Below are 16,829 nucleotides of genomic sequence, written 5' to 3' on the forward strand. Positions count from 1 at the left end.
TCAAAAATAACTCAAAGCGGGGAACTTATTGAACGCACCTTTCTCTTCCGCCGCCTATTTTGCCCACAACAAAAAACCCTATGAGGTGAGTTGGGCTGGGAGAGAGTGTCTGGCCCGTCACCCAGATGGCTTTCATAGGTAAGCTGGAACTAGAACTCACAGTCTCCTGATAATTGGCCCAATGTCATACAGCTGGCTTTCATAGGTAAGGTGGAACTAGAACTCACCGTCTCCTGGTGATTGACCCAAAGTCACTCAGCCAGCTTTCATGCCTAAGGTAGCACTAGAATTCACCGTCTCCTGGTGATTGACCCAAAGTCACCCAGCCAGCTTTCATGCCTAATGCAGGATTTGAACTCACAGTCTCCTGCTTTCTAACCTGGCGCTTTAACTACTAGGCTAAATTGGCTGTCTTTGCTCTTTGCTTTACTCAATGTTGGGTTTTTGCTTTATTCTCTAACAAGGCATAATTTGAATCCTGGAAATAACAAGTTGTTTTTGAATTTCAATGTATGCTAAGCCGTCTGTGGCTGATAAACGTCTGGCTACTGTGCCTTGCAGGAAAAGCTAAGGGAGAATTGGTTCATCTATAAGCCTGAATTTTCCCCAAATCTCCAGCTGCTTAAATCTTTGGCAAGTTCTAGAGTGGTGCCTGTGACAATGTCTTGCTAGGCCTTCTGCCATCAGAACCTATGTCCTTCCAAGCGTCCTTGTGTAGCTGGAGGGGCTTCCTCCTCTGCCAGATGTTACTACTAGCCTTGAAGGAACTTCTGGTATGTCCCCTGCACAAAAGACCTTTGCTGGTTATCTAGAAGGTTTGGATTACTGTCACCATGTCTCCAACCTTCCTTTTTTTTAAAACAAAGGTTTTTGAGATAATAAAATAGGACTAACAACAGAGTTCCTTAGATAACCTTAGATGAGTCAGATGATCTAGAGTCTAGACCCTTGTCAGCCAGGATTCAGCCTTGGGGCTTAAACAAAGACGGCTGTTGTTGCCTTGGATTACAAATGACAGGATCTGGAGAGAGGGTCGTGCACATGTCCTGTTCCTGTTGGATCTCTCAGTGGGTTTTGATACCATTAACCATGTTATCCTTCAAGACCTGGTGGGGATTGGTGACCAGTTCCAGCAAGTGGTATAAGAGATGAGGTCAGTTGGCTGGCTGGTACCTTGTGGGAGGTCACACCCCATCCCTGTGCATTTTGACACATGAAAGGAATCCTTAAGAGCATATGTTGCAAGAGGAGGCAGTTGGTCCCCATCATTTTTTCTAGATTTGGGACATGTTCTCTGTGACCTTCAGTTTATCTTCACCTTTGATCTGGCATTCTACGCTTCTAAGACTGTGCAACCTCAGATTTCCACGTGCTTTAACGTGGACATAAACGGAGGCAGAATTTCCACAGTTCTCTCCAGCCCTGTATTCTGGTGGTGTTGCGTCTGGCATTTCATTTTCATTGTTATTATTTCATTTACATTTACTGCTGATTTCAGCTTTATTTCTCGTTGGCTTTTACAGGACCTCTTATCAACTGAAAGACGAGGCATTTGATTGCTTCTAAAAGTGGGGAAATAGTAACAAATAAAAACACAGCAGTAATATAATCGGTAGGACAGTTCTCTGGGCTTGAACATTTCACTGTAATGAGATATGATAAATATTCATTGCACAACTCATCTCCTGGTGCATAGAAATATATTGTTCAGCCAGCCACCGTAGGCTGCATCAGCCAGTTACAACAGTGGATGGCCTCAGAACTTTAGAGATCTTCTTCTCTATTAGGAGTCCATGATACCCATCATCTGGAGAAGTCTATAATTCGAATAAGGGGTCTGCCAGTATATGGGAAGTCTAACTGCTGTGGAAAGCTGACCCATGTGCTAAAGTTTCAGGGTGTCCATAAAAGCATCTAGTGGAGAATAACTTGCCTTTTGATTGAGTCAATGGACACAATCTTTTGAACAGGTATCTTAGATCCCATCAAACAGGAGCTAGAACAACTGGACTTTGTTTTTCCTTGAAGAAGTTTCGCTTCTCATCCAAGAAGTTTTTCAGTTCTTGGATGAGAAGTGAAATGTATTCAAGGAAAAACAAAGTCCACTTGCCTTTTGAAAAAGCACCTGTGGGACAACTGTGACCTGGATGACTGAGACTCCCCATAGAGATTCAGGAGCAAGAACATATTCTCTAGGTGTGTGGACAGGTAAGGGTCACAGTCTATTCTCTCTCCCAGAAACTCCAGACTTTCCATTTAGTACTTTACACTAGAAGCTCAGATTCTTCCAAGATTTGGATTGTTACAAGTCTTCCATGGATCAGCCGCTTCACAAAGCTAGGCAAAACAAGATTTATATTTTGTGGGTCAGTGTTTTGGGAAATCCACTCCTTGTCTAGGGATGTTATATTCTACACTGGGGCATCACCTGAAGTTAATAATGTGAAATCTCTATCAGCGCAAGGACCAACGGCTCCATGACAAAACTGGGTGGGGCCAAGATCTAGTTGGAAGAGACTTTGTTAGTTTTAGGAGAGCTACTTATTTCTTTACCCATTTTGATATTTCACCTCTCTCCAAAATTTCAAAAAATGCAAAAGGATAAGAATTTTGAGGCCATGCATTCAGAGGAGAACACAGAAGAAACAATGACGGGTGTCACAAGATTCCAGCTCCATCCATTTTACACTCCTCTCTCCACTACAACATAGTTTATTTGCTTGGACTTATCATTCAATCTGAACTTATCAATTACTCTTCGATTATTGGGCTTAGAGTTAGGTGTTTTGGGTGAAGCCATCCATCCTGCCAACTTTGGAACAATCTCTCTTTTTTCCCATGATTATTATTATTGATCATCGCATAGTCAGCCAGGTGTTCTATCTGGATTTGGCATTTTTGGGATAGGCAGATGTGGATGTTTGATGGTGTTACAGATCTCATCGCAGGATGGAAGCTGTTCCCAGTAAGGCCACTTTTTGCAATTGACCGATGGTCAATGCCGATAATGGTGTTCAAGTGGTTCTCCAGCTGTTTTGGGATTGCACCCAAGGCCCCTATTACTATTGATACTACCCTTGCTTGCGTTTGCCACTATTTGCTATTTGTAGATCCCAGAGCAATAATTCTTCTTCTTCTTCTTCTTCTTCTTCTTCTTCTTCTTCTTCTTCTTCTTCTTCTTCTTCTTCTTCTTCTTCTTCTTCTTCTTCTTCTTCTTCTTCTTCTTCTTCTTCATCTTCTTCTTCTTCTTATTCTTCTTCTTCTTCTTCTTCTTCTTCTTCTTCTTCTTCTTCTTCTTCTTCTTCTTCTTCTTCTTCTTCTTCTTCTTCTTCTTCTTCCTCTTCTTCCTGTTGTTATTGTTGTTATTATTATTATTATTATTATTATTTTAAGGAGCATTGAACAGCATTTCAGATCATCCTGGCTGCTTAAGATCATCCGCCAAAAAGTGCCCAGGGCTGGAACAAGAGACAAGAGAGCCCCAAATATCCAGAGAAACTCCCCTCAATGAGAAGGGCTCTGCCAAGTTCAAAAGGTGAAAGAAATGAATCTTTGCACATCATAAGAACAAAAATTGACATTCTTCAGTGGCATAAAGAGGTCTGAGAAAAAAAGAAGAAGTAAAAGCAGGTGTGAGGTTCACCCTGTCAGAGAACATCTGCTGATAAGCTGGCCAAGTGAAGTTCTGCTTCATTTCAAACAGAACGGGTTTTTTTTAAATTTTATTATTTTTTTAAGGAGAGAGAGAGAGAGAGAGAGAGAGAGAGAGAGAGAAAGAGAAGGAGGGAGGCAAAGAAGGCAGAAATAATTGCTGGAGCTCTTGAGTGAGCCGAGAAAGCCTGCAGGCGAAGATCAACGCAGCGATCTGATCGTTTTCCTTTTATTTCTATAACCTTAAACGTTCTGCTATTATAAAAGTCATCTTGTCAGCTTGCCAGCAAGCCTCAGCAGCAGGTGAGAACAGTCGGCAAAGGACTGGGAGGAAGCATTTCCACTGTGAATTATTATTTTTTTTTAAGGAAGTTTGAAGGGTGAAGCTGAAAGAAGCCCCATCCCAGGGACATTTCAAGCCCTTACGTGCACAACAAAATCAAGACGGACAACAGCGGCCATCACCTTGAATTTCGACTCCATTCTGCAGATCCTCCCCGCTCAGTGACCTGGTTAACCTCTGTAATGGTATGTGGGAATAGGCTGGCGGGGTGGGGGGGGGGTGGGAGAGGAGGTTGGGGAAATATGCCACCTAACTTCAGATTTCATACTCAAGAGAACATCTGTTACGATGAATGTAGTTTCATGTTGTTTATGATCTAGCTCAGGGCTTTTCAACCAGTGGTACGGGTAGCACCTGGTACATTGGCACCTGGCAGGTGGTACGCGACCATCCTAGAAAAGTGGTAGCAGGGGAGGGGAATGAGCTGAACTGGTGGCAGCACCGCACAAGCCTGAGCGAGAGATGGCTGGAGCTGTAGGGCTGTCAGGGCTCAGTGGGAGCACCAGGATCAGCGCCAGGCTCCAGCTGGAGCTCAACATTGATCCTGGTGCTTCCGCTGAGCCCAGAAGAAGCGCCGATCAGCTGGAATGTTGCAGCCTCTCCAGGGTCTTGTGATTTACATTCAGATGCTTGGCAACCCATTCATATTTATGATGGTCACAGTGTCCCAGGGTCATGTGAAGTGACCAAAACCTGCTGCAACCAACCAGCAGATGGGGGGGAATAAAAACCAAACACCCCCTACCCCATCCCCTCTGCCAATCCTCAACAGAAATGCTCACAACAATGAAAACCTCGGACAGGAGGAAGAGCGCCGCCGGGCAGGCAGGCAGATGCCTTGCTCCGTTGTGCCTTTTTTCAGTGCCATTGTAACTTTGAACAGTCACTAAGCGAACTGTTGTAAGTCGAGGATTACCTGTACTTTATCACTTTTTTCCCTTTTTTGGGGGGGGTCATCAAGTTCTTGACACCTTGCTAGGCAACTGGTGGTACTTGGATGTTGCCATATCCTAAGAGTGGTACAATGGGTGAAAAGGGTGAAAAACCCTGGGCTAGCTAACTAATAAGAGGCGTCAGTTGGTAAAGTTGCTCGGCTGCCATGAAATATTTAGTGAGGCAACAGAGGCTTCTTGGGCAGCACAAGAAAGCCACAATTACCCTCCGAAGAAGTCACAAAGAAACAGAGGTGACCGTGTGCCTACTGTAGGTGTGTGTCTTTGAATGAAGGCAGCAGAGAAGAATAGAAAGAGAGATTTATTTATTTATTTATTTAAAAAGGTGTTTTTTTTTTTTTGCCTGCTCTCCTGCTCCCTGAAGACACACAGGCTCCAGCTCGCTGTTGTTTTCCTCAGGAAAGAGAAGGAGAGTAAATAAATCAAAGCGATCCCAACCATCCAAATGGCCGAGAGGGAAATATTATTATCTTCCCCTTATGAAATTTAGCAATTCCACTTCGAAGAGTCCTCTCAATTCGGAAAGCACAGGGATGGGCAGAGAGCCCCCCCGCCGCAATTCAATGTGGAACAAGGCTCGCTTGTGTGTGTGTGTGTGTGTGTAATCCAGTCGTGTTGGGGGCTCCCTCCCGTGCCGTTCTGGAAGGAAACGGATACCTTGATGAAAAAAACGTGTCCATCTCCACACCTCTCCGGTTTCCTTTTCTCGAAAACCGACGGTGGGAGAATACTTTCTCCTCGCTGGTTTGTTCTAAAGGAGCCGGTGCAGGCAGGAGGGAGATAGGCCAGAAGCCAGAAGTTGTCCCTAATATCCTAATTCTCTATACATGATCCCAGGATTGGTTCAACAAAAGGGAGAGCTAATTTTCACACACACTCAGAATGTTCCTGAACTGTGCACAATATCATCTCTGTGCGGCCATCACTTGCCTGCTTTGAAGGGAAATGTCTTCTTTTCTGGTCCTTTTTATTATTATTTTTTTTTACTTCTGACTTCTTTACTGGAGAATTCTCCTCCACCACCACCTCCTCCTCCTCCTCCTCCTCCTCCTCCTCCTCCTCCTCCTTCTACATGGCCATGGGCAGGGGTAGGCAACCTCAGCTCTTTTATATTTCATGGACTTCAACTCCCAAAATTCATAGCTGAGTCAGGAATTCTGGGAGTTGAAAACCACGAGTCATAAAAGAGCCGAGGTTGCCTACCCCTGGCCATGGGGAGGCTGCAATAATCATGTGAAGAACAGTTATATGACACTTTTTTTCAACATCGCTGTAACTTCAGTCACTTAACGAATGTTGTAAGTTGAGGACTACCTCAAAATACATCTTATTTTGATGGCCAGAAAAACATGGCTTGCCCAAATGTCACACAATATTTTACGATAGGTCAGCTGCAATTTTATGGAATCCTGGACTCTATAAAAGTCGTCGGAGGTCACTGTCTCTTAGTTGCTTGGTCTGCTGTCGGCACTCAGGTTTGAAGTGCAGTTGTAGGCTTGCATTGTTTTCAGGTTGACCTCTTCAACTTGGTGTCCTCCAGAAGTCTTGAGAAAATAACTCTCAGAATTCCCAGCTGGCAATGGGGAATTTTAAGAGTTGCGTTCCCAACATCACCAAAGCGGAGACATACATTTTGAACTATATTTTAACCTTGGCATCTTGTACTGGGAAGCAGCTTAAATGTGCATTTGATAATTCATACATACATACATACATACATACAAAAATTGTGAAGTTTTAATCCATGCCTGGAAATGGAGTTTTTAAAATAAGCAATAATTGCCCAACTGCTTTCTAAGCATAAACTGCTTTTAACAAGTGACAATCAGGTAAGTTGTGCCTCTCTTCTAATCAGTGGAAATGCACTGAACAACTAAACAGCTTACATGGAATATTTAATGGAGAAATGCCTCCCCCCCCCACGCCCTTTGGAGAATAAAAATATGGTTCCCGGGTGCCAGAAAGTCCCATCTAGTCACTAACAGTAAACAACAACAGAAATCAAAATGTCACCAGGGTGCAACTGTCATTAGTATGTAAATTTTAAAAGCTCGGTCAAAACTATCAATACGTCTCACTTAATTTATTACTCTATGAAGATGGATGTTAGCAAACTGAAACATTGATTGTCAATACTGTTTTTTTTTTTTTAAAAAAAAAAAGGTGATGAAGAAAATATCAAGACCAAACCCCTTCATTGTGTACCAGATCAAAATTAATGACTGTATTTTGGCTCTCTTTTTTCTTTTCTTCTTTTTTTAAAGAACGATGACAGCCTGAACAGTTCGATCCAGCGGGATTGCTTTCTAAAAAAAAAAAAAAAAAAATGAAAAAGGAGAAGCCCTTTAGATGAAGACCCGTTTTAGCATTGATCAGACGTAAAGGCAGGTTAGCATTTTTACAGTATTGGCAGAAAGCCATTAACGGAGCAGCGGTTGGACATGGGCGCTGAAAGTTAATCGAAGGAAAATCGTAATACAGACTTGCTTCACACGACAATCGTACAAGTTGGTACGTCTTTGTTGTCGGGAGTTGCCGTCACCGATTTCTGGAATGACAGACTATAACAAAATATAACAGAATTGGAAGAGACCTTGGAGGTCATCTAGTCCAACCCCCTGCTCAGGCAGGAAACCCTAAACCATTTCAGACAAATGCCTCTCCAGTCTCTTCCTATAAACTTCCAGTGTTGGAGCATTCACAACTTCTGGAGGCAAGTTGTTCCATTGATTAATTGTTCTTCCTGTCAGGAAATTCCTCCTTAGTTCAAGGTTGCTTCTCTCCTTGATTAGTTTCCATCCGTTGCTTCTTATCCTGCCATCAGGGGCTTTGGAGAATAGCTTGACTCCCTCTTCTTTGGGGCAGCCCCTCAAATATTGGAAGACTGCTGTCATGTCACCCCTCGTCCTTCTCTTCATTAAACTAGACATGAAAAGAAGGAGTAGGGATGACATGATGCCTTGCATATTTTTTATATTATTAACTTTAGGCAATTATAACCAGGGGTGTTTGGGGGGGGGGAGCCATCAAAAAAGTCAAAACGGCAGCTGCAATCATGCCTAATGATGTACAAATAGATGCGGTTTCAATCACACACAATTGTGGCTGCTATCTAGCCTTTTTTAACATTCTTCCTCTACACCTAATTTCAAATGCAAGATTGCTAGGATGATTTACTGATTGCTCTAAGTGCGGCTAGTCTTTGACCAGAACAGAGCCCCAAATGCCTCATTTTACGACCTTGATTGCCATAGTTTTTAAGTGAACCGCTGCAGTGACGGAGCGGTGGGAGTTGTAGTCTCGTGCGTCCCCAATCCATCCATGTGAAGTCCTCGCTTGATGTGGCCGACTGACTGTTTTTCTGCTTTTTTTTTTTTAACGAGCCGACCAACGGCTTTGCTATTAAATGGCTTATAAATCAAATGAATAAGTGGCTTTGTTTGGGGATTAGGGCCTCAGATCTACAGTGTAGGATCCATGAGGACTAGAGACTTAAGACAGCTTAAGAAGGGTGAATGCTCCAACACTGGAAGTCTTTAAGAAGAAACTGGGCAGCCATTTGTTCGAAATGGTATAGGGTTTCCTGGTTGAGCAGGGGGTTGGACTAGATGACCTCCAAGGTCCCTTCCAACATTATTATTATTATTATTATTATTATTATTATGATGATGATGGATCATCGTACAGTCAGCCAGATGTTCAGACTGGTTTTGGCATTTGTCTACCTATCGAGTCCTTACCCAGGAACTGGGATAGGCAGATGTAGATGTTTGATAGTATTACAGATATCATCGCAGGATGGAAGCAGTTTCTAGTAAGGCCGACTTTTGCAATTGACTAATAGCGGATTTGTCAATGCCAATGATGTTCAAGTGGTGCTCCAGTTGTTTTGGGATTGCATCCAAGGAGCCTATTACTATTGGTACTACCTTTGCTTGCTTTTGCCACAGTCTTTCTATTTCTATTTGTAGGTCTTTGTATCTTGTTATCTTCTCCAATTCTTTCTCTTCTATTCTGCTGTCTCCAGGCACTGCCACATCCACTATCCAGACTTTTTTGTCTTTCTTATAGACAATTGTTAAGTCTGGGGTGTTATGTTGCAGGTGCTTGTCTGTTTGAATTCTGAAGTCCCAGAGCAGTTTAATTTTATCATTTTCTATGACTTTCTCTATTTTATGATCCACCAGTTTTTGCTTACAGGCAAATGATATTTTTTGCAGATCTTCCAATGCACCATTGTCGCTACTTTGTCATGCCGCTGCTTGTAATCAGTCTGTGCAATCTTCTTGCAACAGCTTACCAAGTGGTCCACTGTTTCTTCAGCTTCTTTGCATAGGCGGCACTTACTGTCTGTTGCTGTCTTCTCAATTTTGACTTTATATGCATTTGTCCTTAAGGCTTGATCTTGTGCAGCTATTATTATTATTATTATTATTATTATTATTATTATTATTAGTTAAGTTACTGACCCGTTTGTTAAGTGAATTTGGCTTTCCCCTTGACTTTGCTCATCAGGTCGCGAAAGGGGATCACATGATCCAGGGACACTGCAACCGTCATAAGTACATGTCAGTTGCCAAGCGTCTGAATTTTGATCACGTGACCACGGAGAGGCTGCAAAGATTGCAACTGTGACAAATAGCCACAAGTCACTTTTCGAAGGGCCATTGTAACCTTGAACGGTCAGTAAACGAAACGAACTGCTGTTAAGTCGAGGATTATCTGCATTTATTGATAAATACTCTAAATACTAAAAATGGCTCTTACTGCTATTTTGCCTGCACTTCTGGTCCATTAGATTCGGCGTTTTCTACCTAATGTTCAACGCAGACCAGTTTATCCTTGAGATACATCTCTGGTATGAAAGGAATAAAACAAGATCTGGGGTGCTTCCCTTGGTTTTTTTCTCTCTCCTTTTTATGCTTTCCTTTGTTTCTGCGCTGTTGACGCTGTGAATTTCTCTGCATCCCAAATTGCAATTTCAGCCATGAGTGGTTTTTACGAAGTGAAGTGGGACCAGGGTTAAAAGAGAGAGCTCTTGCTGTGCGAGAAAGCCTTTGCTCCCAAGTTTAAATATCAGATACCTGCTAAAAGCCTAGTGTGGAAATGTAAGATCCTCTCCCCCTCTGCTATTTAAAGAAAATCAAAATCAAAATACAAAGATGCTAAAAGCTGGCTGGGTGCAGACTCACTGAGGCTTAGCAAAGGTCAACTCGAGCTGTAGAAACCTGAAGTTAACGCCAAAAATTAGCTGGTTAATTTGACCCATGGAATTTGAGGGCCTGCCCCCCCCCAAAAAAGAGGGAGAATCAACCTATTTTCCAAAGCACAGGAAGGCAGGACAAGAAGCAACGGATGAAAACTGACCAAGGAGAAAAGCAACCTGGAACTAAGGAGAAACTAACAGCTAGAACAGTTAACCAGTGGAACAGCTTCCCTCCAGAAGTTGTGGGTGCTCCATCACTGGACGTTTTTAAGGAGAGACTGGACAGCCACTTGTCTCAAATTGTATAGGGTTTCCTGCCTCAGCAGGGGGTTGGTCTAGAAGACCTCCACGGTCTCTTCTAGTTCTATTCTAATTGATTGAATTCAGAGCTTTCATAGTTCTGTTCCTAAAAGTCTTGTAATAGCAGAAACCTTATCAAGCTGAAGTCCAGATTCTCGCAACTCTGAAAGAAATAGCAAGTCTCTTTGGTTATTTTCTCTTTGTGTCTTCTGTAATTTGAACAGTTGATGGGGTTTAATGGGATTATGTGGGACATCAATGTAAAAGGGATGCTAGCCTTTGCTCCTTGCTTGAGGTCTTTTCAGAAGACCTGTTGGCCAATGTGGAAATAAGATGTGACTTACGAATTCGAGTCCCTCATTTTTTGAACAGTTGCACCATTTCAACCAAAGGATGTCAGAGTCTTCATTGCTGGAGACACACCCCAATCCAGATTTTTTTTTCTTCCCCAGCTGGTCTATTTTTCCAGCAAAGAGAATTAATCTTCCTTTCCTCCTTCAATGTCTACTTGCCCCCTTCCCTCCAAATACTCAAAATATTTATTCAAGGTCCCTTATGGAATCAATGAACCAGGCTTGAAATTATTTGACATCTCAATTATTCCACGGCAAATATGGAAAGCTATTTGGTGAGTGTCAATCAAGAGATTATGGGCACTGCTGACACTTTGGTGAAGAATCGTGGAAGAGGAACGTGGGGTGGTGGTGGTCTGTCACACCTTAATGTAAAATATTGCTGATTATGAAAATTATTTTCATAAGGCACCCTTTCCCCCCCAAGACCACTAAAGGCATTTCAACGTTTATTGAAAATGAAAACCATAAAGAAGGAACATGGTGTCAAAGCTCAGTTTACCCATTAATTTAGAAGCATTGATTAAGTCATTTAGTGATGGATCCAAATTGGACTGTCAGATCTGGGAACAATTATGGCATATCAAAACTCTAAGCAAATGCAGACTTAGGAACTCTAGTGCCAGGCAAATTGGAGGAATGTGTGGAGCTGATGCAAAACATACTTTTATTTTGAAAAAGCAATGGACTGACAAGATAAAAAAGAAAGAAAGAGAGGGGGATGCTCAGATCGACTGTGAGTGATTTTTTTCCCTGGCATTCTCCCCTATTTCTCAGCAAAAAAAAAAAAAAAAAAATCAAAAACAGGAAAAATGTTTGTTTTAAAAGAAGTATTTCCTAGACTCTTTTGTGATTTGAAAGGCTTAACTCTTTTGCAATTGGTATGGATACATTGCTTTATAATATTAAGATAGATCCTTTTTTCTACCGTATCTAATCTTAGTCTTGATGGTTCAGTTTGGCATCAGCCTCTTTGGGGTTGAAGGCAGAAGATTTTCCCTTCCTCCCTTTTATTTTGTTTTGTCTTTTTCTTTTTTTTAAAAAGCAGAAAACTGCAGAGACAGATGCAAAGTGCAAAATTCAGAGGGTAAGCATTAAAAAAAAAAAAAAGGTAAAATCAGGGTGTGATTTCTAAAATGGAAAACAGAGGAATCCTGTAGTCTGCAGAAATACCAAAACATATAAAGAAAAAGTAAAGAAAATTAAACAGCCCAATGTAGCTCAAAAGTATCAGGAAATATTGGAGTAAAAAAGGGGGGGGGGAACCATAGGAACCAAATGAGAGTCTGAGTTCGTAATCAAGGACCTAAAAACTATGCACGGTCCCAGTTGCTAAAATTATTTTTAAAAACCCTATGAACCTCAATTTTTAAAAGTAATCATTAAGTAATCATCCCAACAGGGATTCTGCAGGAAACGAAATGAAAAATAAGAACTGAGTTGCCCATTGCTCAGTTCTTCTCATCCAAAACTGGAATTAATAAAATATATTATAGATATATCTTATATTATAAATATAAATATATTTTATTATAAATATATAAAAAAGGGAAAACTTTAGCCTTGCCGGCAGCCTTTTTGACCTGCAACTCCAAGCATCAGGTTTTTGGGGAGCCACCTTAAAGCTTAAACACACCTCCTTGTGTCTTCTCAGTCTCCCAAAGGGCCTTGATACACTAAGGATACTGCTTAATATTAAGCAAAGGTGGGAACTTCACTGCTTTGGTATTGACACTCCTAAGTCCATTAATGATCCCTGGTGACACAGCCTCAATTTATGCCTGGCCAAGAAAATGGGCTGCTTTATTCATCAGAGTCCAGGAAGAATATTGCTTACATTAAACAGCTATATAAAAGGAATGTTGCCCCCACCCCCAAACCTGCTGATGCAAAATTGATAGATCTAAACAATATTTCTAACTCTTGCACCAGGCAAGAAATAATATTATGAAAAGTCTGGGCTTCCTTCCATACAGAAAGGTCAAAAGATCCCGGAGCTGACAGAGGTAAGCCGGAGAGGTCCATAATATTTTGTTAGGAACTGGAAAGACCAAGAGAAAGATTTGAGATTTGAGTTTTGGAGAAAGGAGCAAAGTGTTTGTGTTGGCGCTCATGTATTCTCAATGGCTCAAATCAAATGGCACAGGGTTAATTTGTCAAGAACTTGAGTCTCTTGCATCAACAATATGCCAACAAATCATCCCTGGCTATTGACCAGTACCCTTGACCTACCCACATTGATCAGGGCTTAGTCACATGGGTTTTATGCTAAGGGGTCTCAGCACTTAACCCAACAGACTATGGTTAAACTCTTGCTTAGTGCAATATGCGAAAATGACTTTTTTTTCATGTGGCTCAAATCAAATTGTGTGAGGGATAATTTGCAGCAGCTTGATTCTCCTGGATCAACAATATGCTAACAGATCATACCTGACTATTGACTAGTATCCTTGACCTACGTACATTGATCAGGGCTTAGGCACATGGGTTGCATACTAAGTAGACTCCACACTTAGGGCTTAACCAGCAGACTATGGTTAAACAGTTGTTTAGTGCAATATATGAATATAACCATTTTCATCAAAGACTGGTTCAACTCAACTTGCATGGGGGTTAATTTGCCAGAAACTTGATTCTCTTGGATCAGCAATACACTGAAAGATCATCCCTGACCATTCAATAGATCCCTTGATTTACCCACATTGACCAAGACTTAGTCATATGGATTGCATGCCAAGTGGAGTCAGCACTTAGGACTTAAACAGCAATGATTAAACACTTCCTTAGGGCAATACGCGAATGCAACTTTTTTCCCATCTAAGATTGAATGTTTTAGCATTCAGACTGGAGTAGGGATCAACCGCAAAAAGGACTACTTGGAAATTGTCAACCACAAACACCCAGGATCATTCATTGGGTTCAAAGCACAGAAGAGTTCATTGCTGTGATCTAGATACAAGAATCTAGTCAACTAAAGTCAGGCTAAATTGGCACTAGATGGGGACAACAGAATTCATGGGGGGCTGGGTGGGTCTCTTGTGACAACACAGTGATTCCAAATTGATGACACATTTTACTCCACCTTCCAGCTTGGCCTGATCTTGTACAGAAATGGTGGTAGACCATTTACACCCTGCACAGTGACTTGAGTGGTTGGAAAGCTGGACAGGAGGTTAATGAGCCCACGTTCAAGACCCAAGAGCTGCCATGGGGCAGGGTTGAGCACTCATCCTTCACTCCAGCTCCTGCTGGGGACATGAAAGGAACCAGCAAGTGGGCATCCCTAGTGTCAAGTTTGCTGGTGCAACAATGATCGCATCTCATCTTGCCTACAACCTTGGGGGAAAAGAAGAAGTTTGGAATGCAGACTTCAAAGAGTAAGAAGCCAGACCGTGAGACTCAAGGACATTACACCAGGTGTCTAGCTAGAGCCAGGAATACTTCTCATAACAATATTTTTCTACTTGATCGGACAATGTGACCTGTCACAGAGGGAAGAGGGAGAATTCAGTGCATTTACTATATGGGTTTGAGATGGTTTTGCTTTCATTAGTGCCGAAGTGATGTACTCAATAAAGGTTTACATTAAGAGATTGATACGTCTCAAAGGTGTTTGCTTGGTTGGGTTCGTCAGTCAGAACCTGGACACCTAGTGCAACAGTGAGGTCACTGGCTAACCCCTTTAACCTGGAAATGCCTCGGTGCTCCTGACATGAGTGCAAAAACCCACCCCTGCATTCAGCAGATGCCACTTTTTTCACATCCAGGAGAGCCCTGCACGAACCGCAATTCTTTCTGCTAAAGAATCATTTAAAAAGAAGATGCCAAGATTTTTTCTTTTCCTCCAGTTTCTGGCTTCTTCTTTTTTTTTTCCAACTGGCAGGCAGAAAGAGCCCCACTGGGGAATTCGTTTCTCCTCCCTAAGGCATGAGCTTGGCCTGTTGGGAGGCAGCTCCTGAGCATACAATGCAATTTATAGATATTGGCAGTCCGCTTTCTGTAATTCCCTGTTAGATTACTGTCTACGGGAGAGTATATAACACAAGCGTTACAAATGCTCGGAGCAAAATCTTCAATAACAATTTTGTGCTTATGATAACTTTCTCAATTTCCGGCCTTCGCAACACCCCCCCCCCCCGCTGGCTTCATTCTCAAGCAGCTTGTTCCTATATTGAACATCTGCCTTGGGAAACTCTGTCACAAAAAGTAATAAACATATCAATCCTAAAGAAAGAATATTGTGTGGTTTCTCGTCCCCCTCCTTTTCTTCCCTCCCCCCCCAAACCCCATACAACTACTTAACCAATCAAATTGGCAGTTGGCAATACGACCCTAAAGAGGTAACCATTCAAAGGTGTGTTTGATGCAAAGAACGTCTAATGATTCTTGCACACCTGGTGCCATTTTGTACACACAAACTGCTGGTGCTTTCTTAGTTAATTACCATTTCAAGTGCCAATTATGGAGTTCAACCTTTGTTTGCAGGTACCAAGCTAAGGGATTAATTTGTAAAGCTGCTATCTGGCCAATATTTTGACAGCTATTCTTTTGATTTCTTCGAGAGGGGCAGGAAATGAAAAAGGAATTATCTTAAGAAGGCGCAGAAGGAACATGCAAACAGCACTGCCTTAACTAAATATAGAAGGGGAAAATGGTAATAAGGAGTGTCTAATCGCTTAGTTAGTATACCACATAAAAATAACAACAATTAACACTGTTCTAATTTTACTTGCCTGCACCCCAAGCCACATTCTGCATGGGTGTAACGATGACATCTAAAGCAATTTGCAATTTGCATTTAATTTAGTGTTTGACTCCAACATAGATCAAACACCCTTTTCTCACTCTGCTTTTGAATTTGAGATGACAGTTTCAGATGTGTAACATTTGACACTTTAAGAAATGAACAAAACTTGTTTGATCATTAAAACAAAAACAAATAAAAGCAGTTTGATTGGCTTCATAAAAGACTGGTAGAACTCAAAAGCAATATACCGCTAGATCATTCCCAATATTTAGATCTACCTCTCCGTGATTTTTTTTCCCCTATGCTAATTATTGCAGACGTGGGGAGCTTCCCAATGCACGGATCTCCCATCATTTCCTGGATAAATAAAATGAAAAGTTGTCAAAACATGGGCTCTTTTTTGTATGGTAGCATTAAAGAACCATTACCAATGTGGGAGCTGGCTTAAAAAGTGCTGTCTGCATTCCCAACTGTTATTCTTGAGCTGAAAAGAGAAACTGTCAGAACTCTAGTCAGTTTCACCCCAACTCTCAAATAAAGGTAAAGGTAAAGGTTTCCTCTACAGTGGTGTTTGAATCTAGGTGGTGGTGCTCTTCTTTTTTAGCCGAGGAAGCCAGCATTGTCTGAAGACAAATTCCATAGTCATGTGTCCAGCATGACTATAGGCCAAGGCGCATGGAATGCTGTTACCTTCCCACCAAAGTGATATCTATTTATTTACTCGCATTTTCATGCTTTGGAACTACTAGGTCAGTGGTGGCGAACCTATGGCACGCGTGCCAGAGGCGGCACTTGGGGCCCTCTCTGCGGGCGCGCCATTGCCCCAGCCCCGCTTCCCCCCACAGCCCCCTCCTCACCAGCAGCTCCCCCCCGAGGAGAGTCTCCCCCGGCACGGCCTGTACGGAGCAGCGCAGCCAAGGACATGGCAGCCGGGCAGCAGGGACAAGACTCTGCCCTTGCGCCCCATCACGTGCAGATGATGCTGCGGTGTGCGGGTGGAGGGCGTGGTGGCCATGGCATTGCAAGGCTGCCGGGGGGATCTGCTGCAGTGGGCCGTGGAGGTGGTGAGTGGCCCTGCAGGTGGGCGGGGCAGGGGCAGAGCACGGGCGGGCAGGCTGGGGGGTGGTTTTTGGGCACTCGGTCTCTAAAAGGTTCACCATCACTGTACTAGGTGGACAGGAGCTGAGGCAAGGAACGGGAGCTCATCCCGTCATGCAGTGCTCGAGTCTCAAACTCGGGCTGTCAGCTTTCCAGCTGAGAAGCTCAGCATCTTTAA

General features: G+C 42.5%; 1 protein-coding gene across 2 annotated transcripts in view; it reads right to left on the reverse strand.

Moving 5' to 3' along the window:
• Nucleotides 1-16,829, reverse strand: part of FTO (FTO alpha-ketoglutarate dependent dioxygenase) — a 211,034-nt gene that overhangs the window by 1,346 nt on the left and 192,859 nt on the right. Inside the window, exon 9 of one of the 2 annotated variants that reach the window (XM_039352394.1) lies at nucleotides 6,971-7,253. The exons of the other annotated variant lie outside the window; for it this stretch is intronic. Within the exon in view, the coding sequence (XP_039208328.1) occupies nucleotides 7,163-7,253 (91 nt within the window). The 3' untranslated portion in view covers nucleotides 6,971-7,162. Of the gene's footprint in view, nucleotides 1-6,970; nucleotides 7,254-16,829 lie in introns of those variants that run through there. 2 annotated transcript variants of the gene reach the window in all.

This window comes from Crotalus tigris, unplaced genomic scaffold (genome assembly GCF_016545835.1).
Source record: "Crotalus tigris isolate CLP2741 ecotype Arizona unplaced genomic scaffold, ASM1654583v1 scf7180000018432.44079421565:4894166, whole genome shotgun sequence".
Lineage (NCBI taxonomy): Eukaryota > Metazoa > Chordata > Lepidosauria > Squamata > Viperidae > Crotalus > Crotalus tigris.